Below are 19,690 nucleotides of genomic sequence, written 5' to 3' on the forward strand. Positions count from 1 at the left end.
ACATGTAATTTTATATCTTTAACAGGTAGGTTTTAAAATGTTATTAGAGTAGGGTAGGTTGTCAGGTGCAGCCATTCTCAACCTGTTAACTTTTCCAATGATGTCTTATTTTCAAGTTTTGTATTTGTTTGTTTATTTTCAAGTTGGGCTAACCCTCTTGTGTAGGCATTAGGACTGGGCGATAGGACAAATATCCTGTCGCTGACTGCAACACTCATTGACAATTGATGATTGACATTATTGGGAAATGAAAAGCTATGAAGCTGGGAAGTTGCCAAATACAGTATATTATACAACAGCTAGTTCTGGTCCTAAAGGAGTCATAGCTGCACTGGCATTCCAAACTAAAGTGTAAGAGCAGTGCAGATGTGTTGCTGCTTGATGTGGGGATTTGGATTCCTCTGTGTGACATTAAAGATTTTAGCCAGCAGTTGGCAACAAAAGACCATCTTTTCTGTGTTAAGAGTGAGTTGTGTTTATATTGACTGACATTGTCAGTCAGTGTGAACGTTTCATTGACGTCACTGGCATTGTCTTTTACTCCATAATCGCTCAGATTACTGCTACACTACAGCTGAGAAATACTACTGTGTAAGGGGGTTCAGTGGAAAGGAGGAGGCGGGAACCGGCTTGACAACTTAAATAACAATTTAATAAACAATTTAACACAACCAAAAACACACAGTACAGCTGTCTGTAATTCTCTCTCTCTCTAACTGTCGTCCCCGGCTGCCTTTATCCCTCGCGCGCCCCCATCAGGCTGATTGGGGACCGGGTGTGTCTCATTTCAGCCCGGCCCTGCCCTCCTCGGCTCCACATACTGGTATTAATAGACTCTTTCCCACCTACAGTCCTAGTACTTTTCTTTTAGTAAATTTCAAGATGAGAACTCTTACGAGGAATGGAACACCAGAGGAGACTTTTCCCTGTTGTATTCGAACTCAACATAGCAACCCCCTTTGTGACGTCCTGTAGTATCGACCATTTTTCTGTTATGTTATTTGCAAATTAAATCAAATCAGATCACTTTTATTGTCACACAGCCATATACACAAGTGCAATGGTGTGTGAAATTCTTGGGTGTAGTTCCGATCAACATAGCAGTCATGACAGTGATGAGACATATACCAATTTACAATAACATCAAATTAACACAGCACAATTTAAAGTCTAATATACACATAATTACACACAACAATATACAAATAATAACATACACTGTACAGTATACAATACACACAATATAGATAAAAAAAGTATATATAGTGGTATATATAGAATGTACAGTAGGTTGTATTGTACTGTATTGACATTCAGGCTGTCGGTTGATAGTAAGTTGTTAACAGAGAATATAATATAATAATAATAATATAATTTATGACAGTCCGGTGTGAGATATAAGAGTAAGAGTAATAAAGTGCAGTGCTGATGTATTTTGATCGTGGGTGATCAAGAGTTCAAAAGTCTGATTGCTTGGGGGAAGAAGCTATCATCACGTGCGATTCAATAGCAACAACAACAAAATCAACAACACCGATGGAGGACGGAGGTGTGAAAGCGACAAAAAGCAATAGTTCCTGGGAAATGTACTTAAAACGGGCCAGTGGGAAAGGGCTTAATAGCTTCTCACTCAATCTCAGTAACCGTCTTTTTCTTTTCTTGGTTTAAATTAATTATGGCTGTTTGTGAATAGTGAATTTGTACAATGGCATCTGTCCACAAAAACTCCAGGAAAGTCAGCACACTGTTGCTCCCAAAAAATTTAATGAGCTCACCACAGAAATAAACATGAAGTTTCGAGCTACATGCTCTTCATCAAACCTCTGATGAAGAGCATGTAGCTCAAAACATCATGTATGTTCAGATACTCTATTCAGAAGAGATCATCCCTATGCGCTATTCCCTGTCTTAAGTCTTTACCATCCACTGTTTAATCACCAACACATGCATGTTCAGTTTAGGACATTAAGTAAAGAGAATATAAAGTATTAGTATAGCATGGTTACGTGTACATTGAAAATATTGTTTTTTATTATTATTATTCTAAGCTGCAAAACTACAGCTCTGCAATTACAGAAGTACATGACTGAACGAAGAACATTAAATGGCTTTTCCTTTTTGTGATGCGGTCTCTCCTGGTTATTTATTTTCATAATCAGGAGTTAAATGCTGTTTGGATTGTTACTGTAGACAGTAAATCAAGTTTTAATGGTCTGTCATTTACCTGTTATTATGATGTATGTTCTTTGGTTTAAGTTTGAAAGGATGTAGTGATATCTGGAGTTTCTGCACACCACCAATAAAATACTCCACTTTTTCCCTGTTTTTGCTGAAATACACCAAATTATTTTATTTTGACATAAACAAAAGGTCATCAATTTTCATTTCATGTCATATCCATATTTTATTTTTATTTTATTTGGATGGGTGGGGGTTGATTACTCTGCATCATTTTGTGTTTATTTATGTGCATTATACTCCTTTAAATGTTATACCCACAGGTCTTCTTGCACACAGGCCATATTAAGATTTTTCTTGCAGTTCTTTTACTTTCAAGGACACTAACAACACACACAAATACAAATCCTCAAAACTATTGCTTTCAAAATATCACAAAACATTTTTTTCCCACTGACTGATCTGCCATACAACATACAATGGACACAGGCAGCAAGAGTACTTGCCCTAAACCATCCCAGTCCACCCTGCTAAAACTGCAGTCAGATCGGCTGATTAACCCACCCTGGTGTCGCCTGTCTTGCAGGATCTGCCCCGCAGTACATGGGCCAGGACGAGTTCTACAGCGAGCAGTACGGACACGCTCAAAGCTCCAGCGAGCCTGTTAGCCAGCAGTATTACTCAGATGGTAACCACACGTTCATCCAAAACTTTTCTACTATTATTCATTCTTTCACTCATTCATTCATTCATTTTGCATCCCTGTTTCTACACTCATTCATAGTTTCCCAGTTATGTCTTTCTTATGCCGGTCATTTTTTTCCAGTATAGTCCTAAACGGATTTGAGATCAAGATCCTTAAAGTGTGTCTTCATTGACTGTCAATTTCTTTTTTTTTTGGTGTGCCGAAATTTCAGATCTGCCTTTCCTTCTTTGAATTCTTGTTGTTTTGCCTAATGACATTGAGACTTGTGTTGTTTCTGCGTTCTGAGAGATTTTATTTGTACGGATATTGTTCTGTGTGTTGCAGTGGAAGTTCTTTGCTTCTTTTTTTGTGATTCAGCTGATCTGTGGTGGATATTTTCATGTCTGAATCTTCAACAGGTCATGGAGAGTATTCATATCAACAGTCTTCATATGGGGAACAGGGCTATGAGAGATCCTTTGACGAGTCCTCACAACACTATTATGAAGGCGGTGAGTCCAATAAAGGTTTGCATCACTCAATATGTTCAGAATATAATAATATGTCGTAACCTTTATACCTTTATATCTTTATTTTTTTCTTAAAGGGATAGTTCACCCAAAACTGAAAATTTTGTTATTATGTACTCACCCTCATGTTGTTCTAAAACAATATGATGTTCTTTTTCTGTACACAAAGGGACAATTTTTGAAAAGAATTTGTGCTCATTGATGTCAAACAAAAGCAGTGGATGGTGACTACCTTTCCAATCTTCAAAAGGACACAAAAGTATAATTTAGAAATCTAATAAATTACTTGTTCAGAAACATACAATAAGGTTTGGTGAGAAACAAACCGAAATCCATTACTTATTGAAAATCTTCATCGACGATTGCTCTCCTGTGCGCATTGATGAGACTGCACGAGAGCAGTGAGCCATGTCGTGGCTTCTGCCACCTCTGTGAAAAATCACTCTAAAAGTCTTGGGGTTTTGATGCCGGAAGATAGACTTTATTATCAGAGATAAAAAAGCCAGAGTTGTCTGCAGAGGAACTGAAACATTTGGGTTTCTACCCGGCTTATATATGGTCTACCAAGGCGTGGCTAATACATTCCATATATTATTTATCATTTTGTTCTGTGACTCCAGTCTGTTGTTTTTTTTAAGAAGTGGATAGGAAACTTCTGTGGAGGGGCCTCACCATATATTTTCTCTAGTGTCAAAATGTGAAACTCAGTTTACTATATGTGAGCAGTTTACCATATGTGAGCACATTCCATTCCCACACAGGCCTCTACACAGACACACACAGTAAGATACATGCTTGACCATCAGAAATAATTGTAGAATAAAATGGCTATATTTACATTGATTATACTTTAAAATATAATTTATATTCAACTTTATAAAAATATTTCACAATATACCCCCTTTGGGACTTACTTAAAAGTCACCTTCACTGTCTTTACCCAGAGTGCAGTTACATAATTCAGTCACCTCAGTTATACTATCTAGTGACTAAGTTAAATCACACAGCTTCACTACCAATGACCAGATTATGCAACCGCACTCCGGTGGAGATTTCAGAACCAAACATCTCCATCCAAGTTTGATTAAGAATGGAGTAAAATATTCTGTCTCCCTATACCTTCATTCAATAAATGAAACATATAAGCATGTTATAAGCATGGTCGTGCAATTGTTTCAGCCTTGCCTGTGGTTGTCAAAGTTATGTAGATTATATCAAACATAAAACAAAATATTCATCATAATATTAAGAGTTCTTTTTTGAAGGGTAGATATCTTCAACCCAGATATTTGCGCATCGTAGAGGGTCACCCTTTGGGGAGAGGTTAGGCTAGCACTTACACCCAGGGTGTGACTCATCTTTATTCATCTTCATCCTCATCCAATGTTTGTGAATTCCAATTTGGTTTATAAAGCCAATCCTTATAATATACACATTGGGTACCCTCTAAAATCACTTTCCCATAATCTTGAAATCTTAGCATTTCCATTTGCTTAACCGTGGCTTTGATAACTAGTGACCTCAATAAAGGAAGTACACAACAAAACAATAGCCCTCCTATTATTATTGCAATTCCCTAAAACAGTCCCAATTTAGCAAGCCATGCTCCCCATGCTCCTAACTTTAAATCAAACCAATCCCACATTTGATTATCTCTTCCAGCATTTGCTTTAACTTCGGTTCATACGTTTTTTAATTTAATCATGACTTCACTAAATGTTCCTCCTGGAGCAGTATTATTTGGTATAAATTACAACATTGATCTCCAGACATAACACATACACCCCCTTTGTCTGCCAATAACCAAATAAGAGCCAGTCTGTTTTGCCATGTCATTCTACTTGTTTCATGTTCTTGTTCTTCTAATGTAGATAAACATCATCAGTGTAATTATTAAATCTCTGTTGATTATAGTAAGTATAATTGATCCATTCTGTGTTTTTATTTTGTGTGATCCAAATGAATATTGATTCAAACTCTGCTTTGACTTCATCTCTAGCCATTCATTAGGTATACCCCTGGGTTGACCAATTGAGTCTATATACACATTAGGGTCTGTTTTATAAGCTCTCTTAGTTCTATTCTTATCTTCCTTCATGAATTGTCCTAATTCCCACTGTGCCATGGCAATTTCCTGGATCAGTCGTACTCTAACACATATTCCTTTCCATCCTAGTGGTAAGGAGGCCATAAGTTGTTCTTTTCCACAGACCCAAAAGAAGTCTGCCACCACTGTTTTCTGATCTTCATATAACTCTATTGAAGGTAATACTATAGTTTGATTTTCACATTCTTCTGGATATATTTTCATTCCCTTTCTTAATCCTTGTGCTTGAAGTACTGGGGCTCTTACAGGTACATTTGATCGCCAAGCATTTGTTTTGTCTAAGTACCAAATAGCAGCACATCTTCCCTTGAATTTTCCCAAATCATGAGTTCCTTCAGGCTTGCTATAGCACTCATAATCTTTGCTATAATCTATGTTGTACCATTTTGGGATTTCTACCTTTTCTTCTTTTATTTTATTTTTTTATTTTATATACCAATATCTACACCAATCTCCCCAATGTGGTTTATTAAATTGATCCTTAAGGATAGAATTACCCAAAAAACCCAAACACTCAGCTGAGCAGTAGGGTCTAAAATGATTTTTTAGATGACAAATGTTTCTATTAAATTCAGCACATTTTCGATGGTCATGTGGATTTGGAACTACTATTACCTTGTTTAAGGGTGATTTGGAGCACAGTAAGCAATTTTCCATACCTGTCTCTCTTGCTGTAAACGTTGCCCATTTGTACCATTCATTATTTTGCACTGTTTCCCATAAACGATCTAATTCGTTAATTTTCTCATTGCTATTGATATCATTATCAATGTTTCTACGTTATTTTGATATATTTTGTTCTTTATTCAATTCTTGTTCTGTTGTGGTTATTATTGAGTTGATACTGGGTCTGACCGAGGGCTGAAAAATCAATTGTAGGGAAGTCTGGTTGACATTTTGAGTAGTGGTGTTGGCTGTAGCTTGAGCTTGTAGTAGAGAAGCTTGGGTGGTATTGATTGTGGCTTGAGCTTGTAGTATCAGATGCAGTAGGTATGTGATGATCATCAGACATGCTATTGGACTCATTCCTCCCACTCTCTTGATTCTCTCTGCTTTGCTCAGCTCCTTGTGCATCTCATTCTGAGCTTTTGACATTCTGCACCCTTTCATCCTGTGTCTCTGGTCTCTCCTCACTTTCTTCTGTATCATCTGTTTCAAGTCTCTCTCCTTCTCTTTCCTTTCTTACTCTGGGAACACTTGTGCAGTGGTTTAGAGAATACCCGGTGGTGCTTCCTTCCACTTGGACTGCTGTTGGAGTAGCTGTCACCACTTTGTAGGGTCCCTCTCTCCTGGGCTCATTCCACTTTCTCCTGAATACCCTCAGATATACTTGGTCACCTGGGATGACTGGACAAGATGTCTCTGTCTCCTCCCTGGGCTCCTTTCTCTTTTCCTGTAAGTTGATAGCTTTATGTATTGCAGTTAGTTTCTTCATATAAGACCTAAGTTCCATTTGCAGTTGCTCTAGAGGGGGTCCTTTGGAGGGACCTCTGCAATATGGCACAGGCATGGGTCGACCCGTAAGCATCTCATGTGGTGTTAAGTGTGTGCTTCTGTTAGTTTACATGCGATAGCTCATTAGTGCAAGAGGTAAAGCATCAATCCAGTTTAGTACTTTCACATATTTTGTTATGTTTGGCCTTGAGGGTATATTTATCCTTTCTACCATCCCTTGTGATTATGGGTGATAAACACACCCTAATCTCTGTTTTATTCTCAATTGCTGCAATACTTGTTTTACAGTTGTTTTAATGAATGCTGATTCATTATCTAAACTTATTTCTGATGGTGTTCCAAATCTAGGGATTACTTCTCTTGTTAGAAATGTAATTACTGTTCCTGCCCCCTCATCTGCTGATGGTATTGCTTCTGCCCATCTGTTAAACCTTTTGCCTTGTACTCACTTTATCATGTCCACATAATCCATTACTAGGTGCTTGAATGGTCCTTCTGGTACCAGTATGTGACCTATTGGTGTCGCTGTTCCTTTCCTAACATTGTTTTTGGCACAAAATTCACATGTGGACAGAAAATCATCTACCATTGCATGTAAGTATGGAGACCAATATCCCTGCTGTTTAATTTTCCTTATCACTTCCCTCCTTGTGCAATGGTCAAAAACATGCACATCTAGAATGAGAATGTTCTGTCCTTCATTTGAATGCCAAATATCTTGTGTGTCTTTCTTGGCTCCTCTTTGGTGCCATATGGAGTGTTCATAAAGACCCACTTGTTGTTGAATTCGAGTAATATCATCCAACTGAGGTTGTGGTTCTGTAAGAACTAATGTAGCTAATAGTGCTACCTGACATCCTGATGCTTTTTTAGCTTCAAAATCTGCTATGTTGTTACCCTTAATGACAAAGTATTTCCTTTTTTATGAGCCTGATATCTGATGACTGCTAATCATTTTGGTAACATCATAGCAGAAATTAATTGACCTATTTGTTCAGCATGTTGGATGGGAGTTCCATCACTCTTTTTTGAAGCCTCTCTGTTTCCACACTGCTCCAAACAGATGACATACACCATGAGCATAAGTTGAATCAGTGAAAATATTTGCTGTTTGTCCCTTTGCTAATTGACACACAGTCGTGAGTGCTTTTAATTCTGCTAATTGAACAGAGCAAGGCTGTACACAATGTTGGGATATTACAGGCACAAATTCCTCCATGTCTTTCTTTACTACTGAATATCCTGTATGATTTCCCAAATGATCTCTAAAACTAGAACCATCCATGAAGTAAGTGACTTCTGCCTCAGAGATTGGTGTAGACTCAAGATCTGGCTGTAACCTAGTGAATGCCAATGAATTAGCCACACAATCATGTGGCTCACCTTCATAAACCAAAGGAGTCAATTCAGCTGGATTAACTGTATTACATCACTTAATGGTAACATCTGGATACGTAAGTAGTGATGAATATGCTAGAATGCAGGCTTGAGTCAGAACAAATTTCCCTTGTTCAAGTAACGCCACAATTTTGTGATGCGTATAAATGGTTACTGGGTACCCCATGGTTAATGTAGATGCTTTCTCATATGCGTAATATACTGCTGCAAGGCCTTGTTGGTAACATGGTGGGTAACCTTGCGCTACATTTTCCAGCTTAGTGCTATAGTAAGCTTTGGGTTGTTTTTTCCTACCACTGCAGGTCTCTTGCATCAATACAGCTGATGCATAGCCATCAGTTCTGTTTGCCACATACAGGTGAAACGGTATAGTGTAGTTGGGATTACAGAGGGCAGGTACCCTTTGTAGTTCTTTCTTTATAGATTCAAATGCTAGCAACGCATCTGTATTCCATCTTAGTGGAGTACTTAAATTTTGAGTCCTGCTTGTTTCATGATTTCTCTTAGTGGAGATGTTTTTACTGCATACTCCTCTATCCAATCAGCACTGAAGCCAGTCATTCATAGGAAAGTCATCATCTGTCCTACTGTTTGTGGCAATGGTGTTTTACTTATGCCTTCTAATTGATCTGGGGCTATAGCTTTTGTGCCATATGAGATCAATCGTTCTATATATTCAACCTGCGGCTGGCAATACTATAGTTTGGTTTTGGATGCCTTGTGACCTCCTTGAGCTAGTTTAGTAAGTACTTTAATAGAATCTCTGTGACATTATTCCAATGATGTGGAACAAATCAACAAATCATCAAATCATCTACATACTGCAGCAGAGTACTGTCTATCATTAGGTCTTCTAAATCAGCCTTGAGAACCTGATTGAATGTATGTGGTGAGTGTTTAAATCCCTGCGGCATTCTGGTATAGGTATACTGTTTACCAGCATATGTGAATGCAAACAAGTGTCTACTTTCCTCTGCCACCGGAACACTGAAAAAGGCGGAACATATATCATTCACAGTAAAGTATTTGGCATCAGGAGGGACATTTGTCAGCAGCATGTGTGGGTTTGGAACAACAGCTGGCCAATCCTCTACTATATTATTGATTGCTCGTAAGTCATGAACGGGGCACCATTTAGATTTAGCTGCTTTGATTACAGGCAAAATTGGAGTATTACAGTAACTGTTTATTTCCATTAATACTCTTTCACTAGACCTTCAATAGTGTTTTTTATGCTTGTTTCAGCCTCAGGCCGCAAAGGGTACTGCAATTTTCTGGGCAGGCGTGCGCCTGGTTTAAGTTGTATTCTTATTGGGCTGGCTGAATTTACCAGTCCTACATCTGTGTCATGCTGAGACCATAACTCAGTTGGTACACTCCACTTCCTTAAACAGTTCAGCATCAATAGTCTCTACCAGTTTGGGTGTTATCATCTGCATTTGTATTTTTTTATTAATGACTACTTCCTGAGGAGTACCCATCAATATAGTCTCACACAATATTTGGATGTAATTTTTGTCAGCAGAATTAAAAATCATTGGATTTATTGTTGGTTCCCATTGGCACTGTTTAGCCTTTTTTTTATAATTGGCCCTAAATCTTTTGCTTTCCAATTTTTTCCTACATATAAGGATGCATGTGGAACAGAACCTGCTACATTTAAACCAATTTTTTACAAATTCACTCTCAGTTATACTCAATGCTGCTCCCTGTTTACCTATTATGATGTATTATGTGGTCATTTCAATTTTTTGTCCTTCAGTTCCTTCCTGCCATTTCATTTCTATTTTTGCAACTGTGCTTCAGGATTCTGTGCTTCAATAAACTTTCCCCATTTATTAATTGTCTGTCTCACATCATTTTCTATCTGTCCTATCCAGTACACATTTGCTCATGGCTCAGAAATCATCATTTGAGTTCCTATTTCCTGTATGTCTATATACACTCCCTCTGGAGAACACCAAATTTCAAGTCCCAATTTACATAATGCATCTCTCCCTAACAAATTAACAGGAGTCTGATTTGATACCAGGATAGGTATTGTTGCACTTTTGTTTTTAGTTTGTAGACAAACAGGAGCGATCATAGGAATTAGCTGCATTTGTCCATAGAATCCTATTGTCATTGCAAATTTTCCAGACAAAGGGAGATGTGAGGCATAATTTGAATTTACACACATGTAAACTGCTCCTGTGTCTACTAGCATGGATGTGGTCTTTCCCTCTATTTTAACATGCAGCATTGGTTGTTAAAATTGGAAGCTGACTCTCCCCTATAGGATTCCCCAAGGGTTTACTGGGCCTTGAGATGGACCTCGAAAGGGCTGTTGCCAACTCCCCCCCCTTCCACCCCCAGGTGGCTGTTGCCATGGATTTATGGAGAAATCCCTCTTGTTATATCCAGGCTTTTCACATCCCCAGCACACTCCCGGAGGAAAATTATTAGGCCTGCCTCTTCCTCTCTGTCCCCCTTGTGATGGTTTTCTTTTCCATCCCATCATCCCTGGCTGTTGAGCATAGACATTGACGATGGGTGCAGGGATTTGGTGTGCATTTGTAGGGATTGCTGTAGGTGGATTCAGCTGGATAGTTGGTGGTGGAGCATTTACAGGAGCCATTACTGTCATTTGCTCTGATTCTTCTTTCTTTACTGTAGCTTGAATCTTTTTCTTATTTGTTAGTTCTTCAAGTTGTAACTGAGTCAGTTTTCTCTGTAGCTCTTTCCCTTGGTTCTTGAGCTTCTGTTAATTTTTTCTGTATTGCTCCATTGCATGAGACACATGGTCGCAAAACTTCTTGTGTGTTTTGGAGTTTAAGCCGACCATGTCCTCCAGCTTGCTCTTTACAGCTTGTGGCATGGCATCTATCACAGCATTTCTAAACAATGTAGCCATTAATGGGTCTCCTTCTGGATTCCCTTCAGTTTCTTGCTTCCATCATTTCAGTTGTCTCTGGACATATGTGATTGGGTTTTCTGTTTCCCCCAGCTGTTCCCCCTTTAATGCCTTAAGGTCCACTCTGGTTGGATACTCAGCACGCAGTGCCTGCCACACTGCTGGTTGGTATGCATCAAAAACAATTCCATCCATGTAATGTTTGTCCATATCTCTGTCCAGATCAGATGCTTGAAGGATTTCTTCGATCCTTGCTCCTCCTACAATTTTTGCCATGAGTGCTCCACAGCGAAAAGTTTGCCCATTGTTTCTTCTTCAAACTCTGTAATCCACTTCCCAGCCCCCTCGTGGATATCAGGGAGGCGAGTGACCAGCCCCTCAAGGTCCTGTGTGGCCCAAGGTACATACTGTCCCTGCGTACCTTTAATTAAAACGGGGAGTTGTTTGCCAATGGTCTAAGCCTTCCTTTTTCTCTTCCCTGTGCCCACCTTCCTCCATCAAATGATGACTCCTCTTCACTTTCTCTCTTCCTACTGTCTAATAGTCTACTTCTGTTTCTCACCAATTTATCTGTGTCCCGTATTAATTTTTCTGTTTCTCAAATTTTTCTATTTATTTCTGCTTCTATTACTTGCGCTTCTACTTCAATCTCCTCTTCTTCTCTTCTCACTAGCCCTAATGGCCCTTCTTCACATACTGTTTCTTCCTCATACTGTGCTTTCATTTTCTCTAACGCTGTCCGTGCCTGTTTTAACAATTTAAAGGCAGGTTTCTCTCACTTTTTCTATCCTGTACCTTCTTCGGTCTTACTCCCAGCCTGTTTGTTTTTCTTTTTCTAACTCCACTTGTCCCTCCATCTGCATTTCTCCTAAAACTTCTACAGTTCCCTTGAGTATTGGGAACTGACCTTCTGGGGGCACATATGGAGGTGGTTTGGCAAGAAATTCTCCTTTTTTATTTATCTCCTTTTCTGCATCCTTCAGTATTTTTCTTGCCTCTCTGATATTTTTCAGTTAATTTTCTCCTTCCTTTTTGAACAGTGCTAACACTTCTTTCTCTTTTTCCCTTTTTGTTTCTCTCTTTTTACTTTGTTTACTCTTATCTTTAGTTTTATAATTTATCAAAGTATCCATTTCCTCGCACAACGCTACATCAAATGTCCCTTCCTTTGGCCATTTTGTCATCATATCTGTAGGTTCTACTGGTTGTTTAGATCAGTGTTACTATCAGAAATAATTTATAATTATTTCTTTAGTTATTAATTAATATTTAAATTAAATAATAGAATTGAACTCATTAAAACCTCACACGGCGCACCATTAAATGTAGTGCGCCATGTTCATGAGCGGGTTTGGTTATTAGCAATAATTAATAATTATCAAAGATAATTATTAATTATTAAAATCAATAGAACATTGATGAGAATCAATGTTAGCTTTTTTATCCTTTAAATCAACAATTATCAAAGATAATCATTAATTATTAACATCAATGAAACATTGATTAAAATTAACACTAGCTTATTGATCCTTCAATTCAACAATCATCAAAGATAATTATCAGTTATCAAAAATCAATAGAATATTAATAAGGATTAATATTGCCAGGGCACCACCCTGGAATCAGGGACAAATAACCAGACAGTATAACAGTCTCAATATTAGATTGTTCTCTTAGGAAAATCGACATCCGAAGAATATCGATTTTCGAAAAGAAACAATGAAGGCTTGAATCCAAGCACTGACATTCCCTGTCAGCATTTGACACAGGTGTATGCAAAACAAACCAAAACACTTCTCTTTGAAATATAACAAAGTTAATTTATGCAGTAATATCAGTTAATAATCAATACAATGCAGTCAATAAACTTCCGACTTACAACTACAAACTAAACAGTGACATGATTAGATATGGTAACCAAAATAATCCTATAACATATGAGAGGAAGGTGTGTGTGTGTGTGTGTGTGTGTGAGAGAGAGAGAGAGAGTGGTGTGTGTGTGTGTGTGTGTGTGTGTGTGTGTGAGGAGGGACGCGCACAAAATGGCGGACGTGACTCTCACAGAGAGTACGTCACGCGAGATTTCCAGCCAGAGAATATGGCCGCGAATGTACGATAACTTAGGGACAAAGCTGAGATTTATCACGAAGTTATCTACTAGCCAAAAATGTGTATGAGAGTGTTTGTGAGGGGTCGCGTGTATGTGTGGTTAGTATGAGAGAGAGAGAGAGAATAAAGTGGCGGCACCAAAACCGGTTTCGTGATCGTGGGAGAGAAAGCAACTTTTAGTTTATCACTCGGACGCGGTGGACGGCTCGTAAACCGTCCCGCAGTCTTTGGTTCTTTAATGGATTAACTCAGTGTGCCAGTCTCACCCGCGATGGCGGAAATACACAACAGTCCAATGTGGTTGGACTACAACACAGCAGATCTCATTCGTGATAACAGTACATTACAGTAATACCTTGAGTATTATTAGCAGCAATGAGCGGACTCAGCGGTCCGTAAACTGTACAAGCAATAATCTTGATACACAAGAATAACACACTATAATATTAATTATATATTCTATCTCTGCCCAGACGTAAACCTCTTACTTGAATTGTATGAGGACACAGACGAATGTGTGTTCATCCATCCTTTAACTCCGACTCGGTTCCTCGAGGCTTGGGTGATGATGGGAGGCCGTTTCCTCACTCTGTCGGTGGGCTGGCGGAGAAATCAGCGATGTTGACTTGATTGAAGAGGGAAGAGAAATCTTTTCTCTTCACTTCTGCAGGCAAATGGATGAAGATGCGGATCGCTCGGCGATCTCCTTCGGATCCGTTAGAGTGTTCGGTGGAACACAGAGCAATCTCAACTCATCCAGCGAGATGAAGATTGTATGGCCACAGTTTCAAGTCGGACATTACTTCCTTGTGCCACGAGGCTACACCTGAGAGCAGCAATGAGCTGCGTCTACGCATGGCGAGCAAAGTTGCTGGAAGCAAATCCCGGAAGCATCTCAGAGGTATTTCTACTCCTGATGACGTCATGATTGAGGGGCGTTCTGTCGTGTGCCTCATCCAAAAGGAGTTGAGAGTTTGATCCTTTAGTAAGCAAGGCTTTATGGGATTTGTAGTCTGTTTTGGAGTCCCTATGTTTGATTTTGGCGTGGTTTTTATCAGTAAGATTTATGACGGTGTGTGTGGGCCTGAGTTAGGTTTTACGACTGTGTTAGGCCTGCCTTTGTCTTCTATCTGAATACATGAGGCCCAACATTCCCCCCTTTGGTCTGAAGAGTTGGTTGTTGTCCAGCATCTTTAGAGCAACTGAAGGGCCGAACAGTTCTTGTCGGTTCACAGTAACCTGTGGGTTATGCCATCCATGTATTCCTGATAGGAAAGTAAATGGTTGCACAGTCCATACAGTTCATTAGAGTTCACAGAGGCTTTATCATCTGGACAGAGATTGAGGCAAATCTGGGCATAGAACTTCTAGCTAAATCTAAAACTACATTCATCACACAAACATTTCAAGTTATTGGTAGGCACAGCATTAACCGTAACACAATCCTTTGTTGTTCTTTGGTCATAACACAAAATCAAAGTAGGACCTAACATTAATCCCAAAATGTTAGAGGAAATGAGGGTTAAAGGTCAAAAGGCTTACCCTTGGAAATGATTAGGGTTAACCTGTGGGATGGGCTCAGACTGATGTGTAAAACGTGGCTGTACAAGAAGGGAGTCCAGTCTGGCCTGTAGGTGTTGAATGTACCTGCACATGGCGTGTGCAATAATTGCAGTGATGATCCAACCACTAAGGAGGAGCCAGAGGGCAACCAAACTGATAGGGTGTTCTTGGTAAGATGACGATCTGCTTATGTGACTAGGAAATATAGTGGTCAAGCCAGTCGGTTTGAGACTGAACTTCACTAATTTCATCCCTTCAGCCTGAAGCTGCTTTTGAAGGGTGTCATCAATGGTGAGGTGTGACCTCTAAATGCATCCATGATCTCAATTTCTGCATCATGTTTGTCGACGTTGAGATGGAGGACAACATTGTCAATGTGCACGGTGGCTCCTTGGGGAACCATTAAGAACACCGTTTGGTTTGGTAGCCTTAGTTTATTGGCTGTATCATGACGGTTGTATGACATTGGGACTTCGGTGGCTGGTGTGTTAATGAGCCAGCTATTGCCTGCTCGCTCTACCCTTGTCTCTGTTCCTTCATCTTTGATGGACATGCTACCTTGACACTTGTTCATGGAATTCGGCTCTTAGGCCGCAGAGGTAGTTAGTCACCTCTCTAACAAAGGGTTGTGTTTGGACAAACCCATTGAATGTCCTTTGTCTTGGTACACATGTTTAGGTTAGGGATAAGGTAGAGCGAGGGGTCCTCATCATGGTAGGCGAGTGTTGGTGGTGTTTTGAGGTGAATGTGTGCATTACCTCTCTGAAAACCAACATTCAGTACAGACTTTAGTCTGTATATATTCTGCCTTTCTATGATGGTAGATTGAGGATAAATCCTATTTCGAGGTTCTGAGGATTTACATGGATTGGAATTGCACTGCCAAGACTATATGCCAGGTGTATCTGTGAAGGTTGCACAATGGAGGTAGTAGCAGATCTAAGTATATGTTAGACAAGGTGTAGGGAGACCAGGAAAGCTGGAATCCTTCTACCACTCAGACTGTTGACTGAGGAGCTAATTTCCCTGATGAGGTTCTGCATTAGATCTCTAATGATACGCACATAAGTTGTCTTCTCTGACAAAGTCCCTAAAGCATGCAAAGTGTTATTGATAAGAACAGAGTGCAAATTTACAGTGACTGTAGTACCCTGAAGGGTTTTACTCAGGCCCTGTAATTGTTCTTGTTGGAGTCGTCATCTCTGCTGGATTTTTGGATGATGGCGACTTGTCCATCTGAAGCTGGCGAACTGTTTTCTGGACCAAGTGGTCTCAGTATGTCAACCTGAGCCCATGTGTCCACAACGGCAGTCAATGAGCGGAGCCAATCGGTTCAGTAGGTCCTGGCCAATTAACAGTGGTTCCGTATTAATGGGACATATGTAAACAGGGTGTACAAGTGTCATCCCTTGAAAGGTAATGTCGATCCACACCTGTTTTGTGATAGACAACTTCTTGCGGTGTAGCTTGTGATGCTTACACTGCAGTTCTGTCTGTAACAGTTTGCCAAGGGAGAGCTTTGCTCTAGCCACCTCTGCGTAGGTGTTGGAACCCATTAAACTTATTTCGAAACCAGTGTCGAGTAGTGCGTGCACCCATGTGTAAGGCGTTGCCCTTACGGTACAGATCGCCCAAGAAGGTCAGAAAAGGAGGGTGTGGCATGTTAGGAGTGACTGTTTTGAGGAGCAACTTGGATCCTGTTCCCCTTTTCCCGACCTACAAAGTACACTTTGGCGTTAACGGGAGGGGGGTACATCGTCTAGTCATACTGATGGAGATTCAGCACCGTGTTCCTTTGAGGAGTTCAGCGGACCTGGCAAATGACAGAGTACGTCAAGCTTCGTTACTAACTCAGTCAAGCATCTCCTTATATCCTCCATTTCCTTTCTCAAATCTTTTTCTCTGAGGGGGTTTGAAACCTTTTCTACCCACCCACCTTCTTGTTTGGATTTTCGTTGGAACTGCACCTTTCCTTTCGGCCGGCGAACGTTTTGTCGTTTAGGCCTGCCGTGACCCTGGGGGTGTGTCTGGTCACCACCCCCTTGGTTTTGTTGCCTACCCTGCTGGCGGGGTGATCGGCGCCTCTGGGGTCCTGTTCTAGCATTCACCTTAACGTGAGGCATTTCGTTGCCTACAAGCGCTAGGTCTGCATATTCTGAGGCTTGGATCCCCAGGACTCTGGCGTTGCCTTCATTCCCTCGGGCAGGGCGCACGCGTGTCTCCCATGCCAGTTGCGTGTACCTTCTGATTTCCTGCATGGTGGGGTTGCCCGTTCTGCAGTGCATCATGACGTCATATCACACGCACTCATTGAGGTTGTGAAGGAAGAGAGACTTGAAAGCCCGTTCCTCCTCTAGACCTGGTGCATTACTACCTTGGAAGTACGTGGTTCCCAGGCATCTGTAATAATCACGCGGAGGCTCGTGCCTCTTCTGGGTAATGAAAGCACCTATGGTAGCGGAGGCTTCGTCGATATACAGCGAATACTCCTCACGTAGGGCTTTACACAGAACTGAGTAGCGGTTTCGGGTACTAGTCGGTAGTGTTTCCATGAACACATGGACACTCCTTACCGTGGTCTTCCATATGAGCTTGAGTTTTTCACGTGACGAAGCATAAGGCAAGTCAACCAGACAGTGCTTAATTTCTCTGAGATAATTGTCGATGTTTGAATCTCGATTACTTGGGTCAAAGCACTCTATGTCCCCTGCGAGGGACTTGAGTTGTCGGATGTGCAAGCCTTGGTGTCGGTATGACCACGGGTCATCCGAGTCATCTGAAACACCATAGTCACTCGGATTGCTATAGCGATGAGGATGACTTCCTCCCCTTCGTGGTGGAGAATCAGTCGGTTTGAAATGCAAGGTGGCATGACTGAAAACTGACTGAGGGGGGCAACTGTAAGGAGGGGCGCCTGCATCCAACCAGTAGGCCGCTGGAGGAGCTTGAAAGGTGTCTTGGAGGACGAAGTCAGAGACTGTACCACTAGAGGTAGCTCGGCTCCTAGCTTGTGTCCCTGGGTTTCTCAGGGGCACATTTCTATGCGTAGCGCTAAAGAGGGGGCCCTCTTCTATGTCAGATGTTGTGCTGTGCATTTTAGCTGCACTTACCTGATCTGACTCTACTCTTAGCTGGGCAGCTTGAAGCTGCCTGTGCAGGGTTTCATTTTCCTCCTGCATCCGGGCATTATCTTCCTGTGCCTGGACTTTCTCAGCTTGGGTGCACCTAACTTCTTGGTGCAGGCTGAGATTTTCCCTCTGCACCGCTTGGTAGCTGCTCTGAAGCTGAGCGAGCTGGGCCTGGTGATCTGCGGTTTGCAGTTGGGTTCTGCGGTGATGAAGAAGGAACATTTGGCCCACTAGGATTGTGCGCTTTGGCTTCCCGACCAGGTTGTTGACATAATCAACTAGTTCCTGCAATGCTTCATCACAACGACTAATATTGTAGTCATTAAGGTTATCTCTCTCCTCTACGGAGAGACGGAGGACAGCAGTGCAGTCCACATCTTGCAGTGCTGGGACGTCGGACCTCTGTGGAGGCGATTGGTGACTCCTTTTACTGGGGCAGTAAAAATTATTGCGACACGGGCTCTGATTGCTTGTTGTTACAGTTGCTATAATGCTGACATGAACGCACAGGTGAGAGGCTTCGACCTGTGGCTTACGGGTTACTGTTATGTAATGAGCAAATTTCACTGCGTTCTCTCTTTGGTGGACGTCAATGAAGTGACTTATTGTGATAAACCTTATTGTATACCTATTGAATATTTAATTAGACTTCTGAATTATACTTTTGCTTCCTTTTGAAGCATAAAGAGGTGGCATAAACACCATTGTTACGACCTGTCTAGGGTCAGGTTGCAACAGAAAAGAGTCGTGAGATCAAGTATAAAAAGTAAGGTGTCATTTATTTTGGTGTAAGGAATTTGACTTCAGTGTCCTGTTGCACGAAGCTAGTTGAACAATCTCAGATTTTTAGAGTAAGTTTCAGTTTGACAAAACCAGATAGAGCCTAACCGATTTAGATCGAGTTCAGCTATCTCAAGACAAACGTTCTCTATCAACTCAGGTTTTGATCCTGAGTTCAAAATTAACCCTGAAGCTTGTGCATATGAAAGGGTGATGTTTGCCATGAACAGCTAATGCGTGAAGCTTGGAGAGATTTGCCGTGATTCATGCAACAGGCCTCAGGAGCTGTCCAGGCCAAAACCCAAACTACCCATCCTGCAAATGACCTCAAACAAAAGATAACAAAAATACAGAGCAGCTCCCCTATCTTTATTACATTATCAAAACAAAGACAAACGGGGACACAAATGAAATGACAGCAAACATGTGAAAGAATATTTACAGAATATCCAATTCAAAATCCAATCTCATAAACACTGTTAGCAAAAGGGTCAAACACATGAACAGCACATTTCAAAAGGGATCACAGTAATGATACACACACGAGTTGAGATGGTAGTCTGAAGCCCCTTACACACATGCAGTGACTTTATCGCTTGATGTCGCTAGTCTCTGTACTATAAAGTCGCTCTTGGGCATTCCTGCTGCTGTCGCTCTAACGTTATTGTTGGATTGCACGTCTGGCCATATTTAAAAAAAAATTGATCACAGATTAGATATATTGCCTGTAAAATTAAGATATCTTTCTAATTTGACAAGGAATTCATTTTCTTCTCCCCAATTCTGAACATTCTGCATTGGAGAGTGTTTTAATATGAACTGCAGCAGTGCTCAGTGCATCATGACATTGATATATCATTTGTC

The 19,690-nt window shown here is 40.7% G+C and overlaps 1 protein-coding gene across 7 annotated transcripts in view; it reads left to right on the forward strand.

Moving 5' to 3' along the window:
• The window catches only part of LOC127419215 (calcium-responsive transactivator-like), a 67,791-nt gene that overhangs the window by 24,830 nt on the left and 23,271 nt on the right, over positions 1-19,690 (forward strand). For 4 of the 7 annotated variants that reach the window (XM_051660438.1, XM_051660444.1, XM_051660445.1 and 1 more), the window contains 2 exons: positions 2,765-2,866; positions 3,283-3,390. In XM_051660438.1, the coding sequence (XP_051516398.1) occupies positions 2,765-2,866; positions 3,283-3,390 (210 nt within the window). The remainder of the gene's footprint in view (positions 1-2,764; positions 2,867-3,282; positions 3,391-19,690) is intronic. The other 3 variants (XM_051660439.1, XM_051660441.1, XM_051660443.1) reach the window with 3 other exon arrangements.

The sequence above is a fragment of the Myxocyprinus asiaticus genome, chromosome 28 (genome assembly GCF_019703515.2).
Source record: "Myxocyprinus asiaticus isolate MX2 ecotype Aquarium Trade chromosome 28, UBuf_Myxa_2, whole genome shotgun sequence".
NCBI lineage: Eukaryota > Metazoa > Chordata > Actinopteri > Cypriniformes > Catostomidae > Myxocyprinus > Myxocyprinus asiaticus.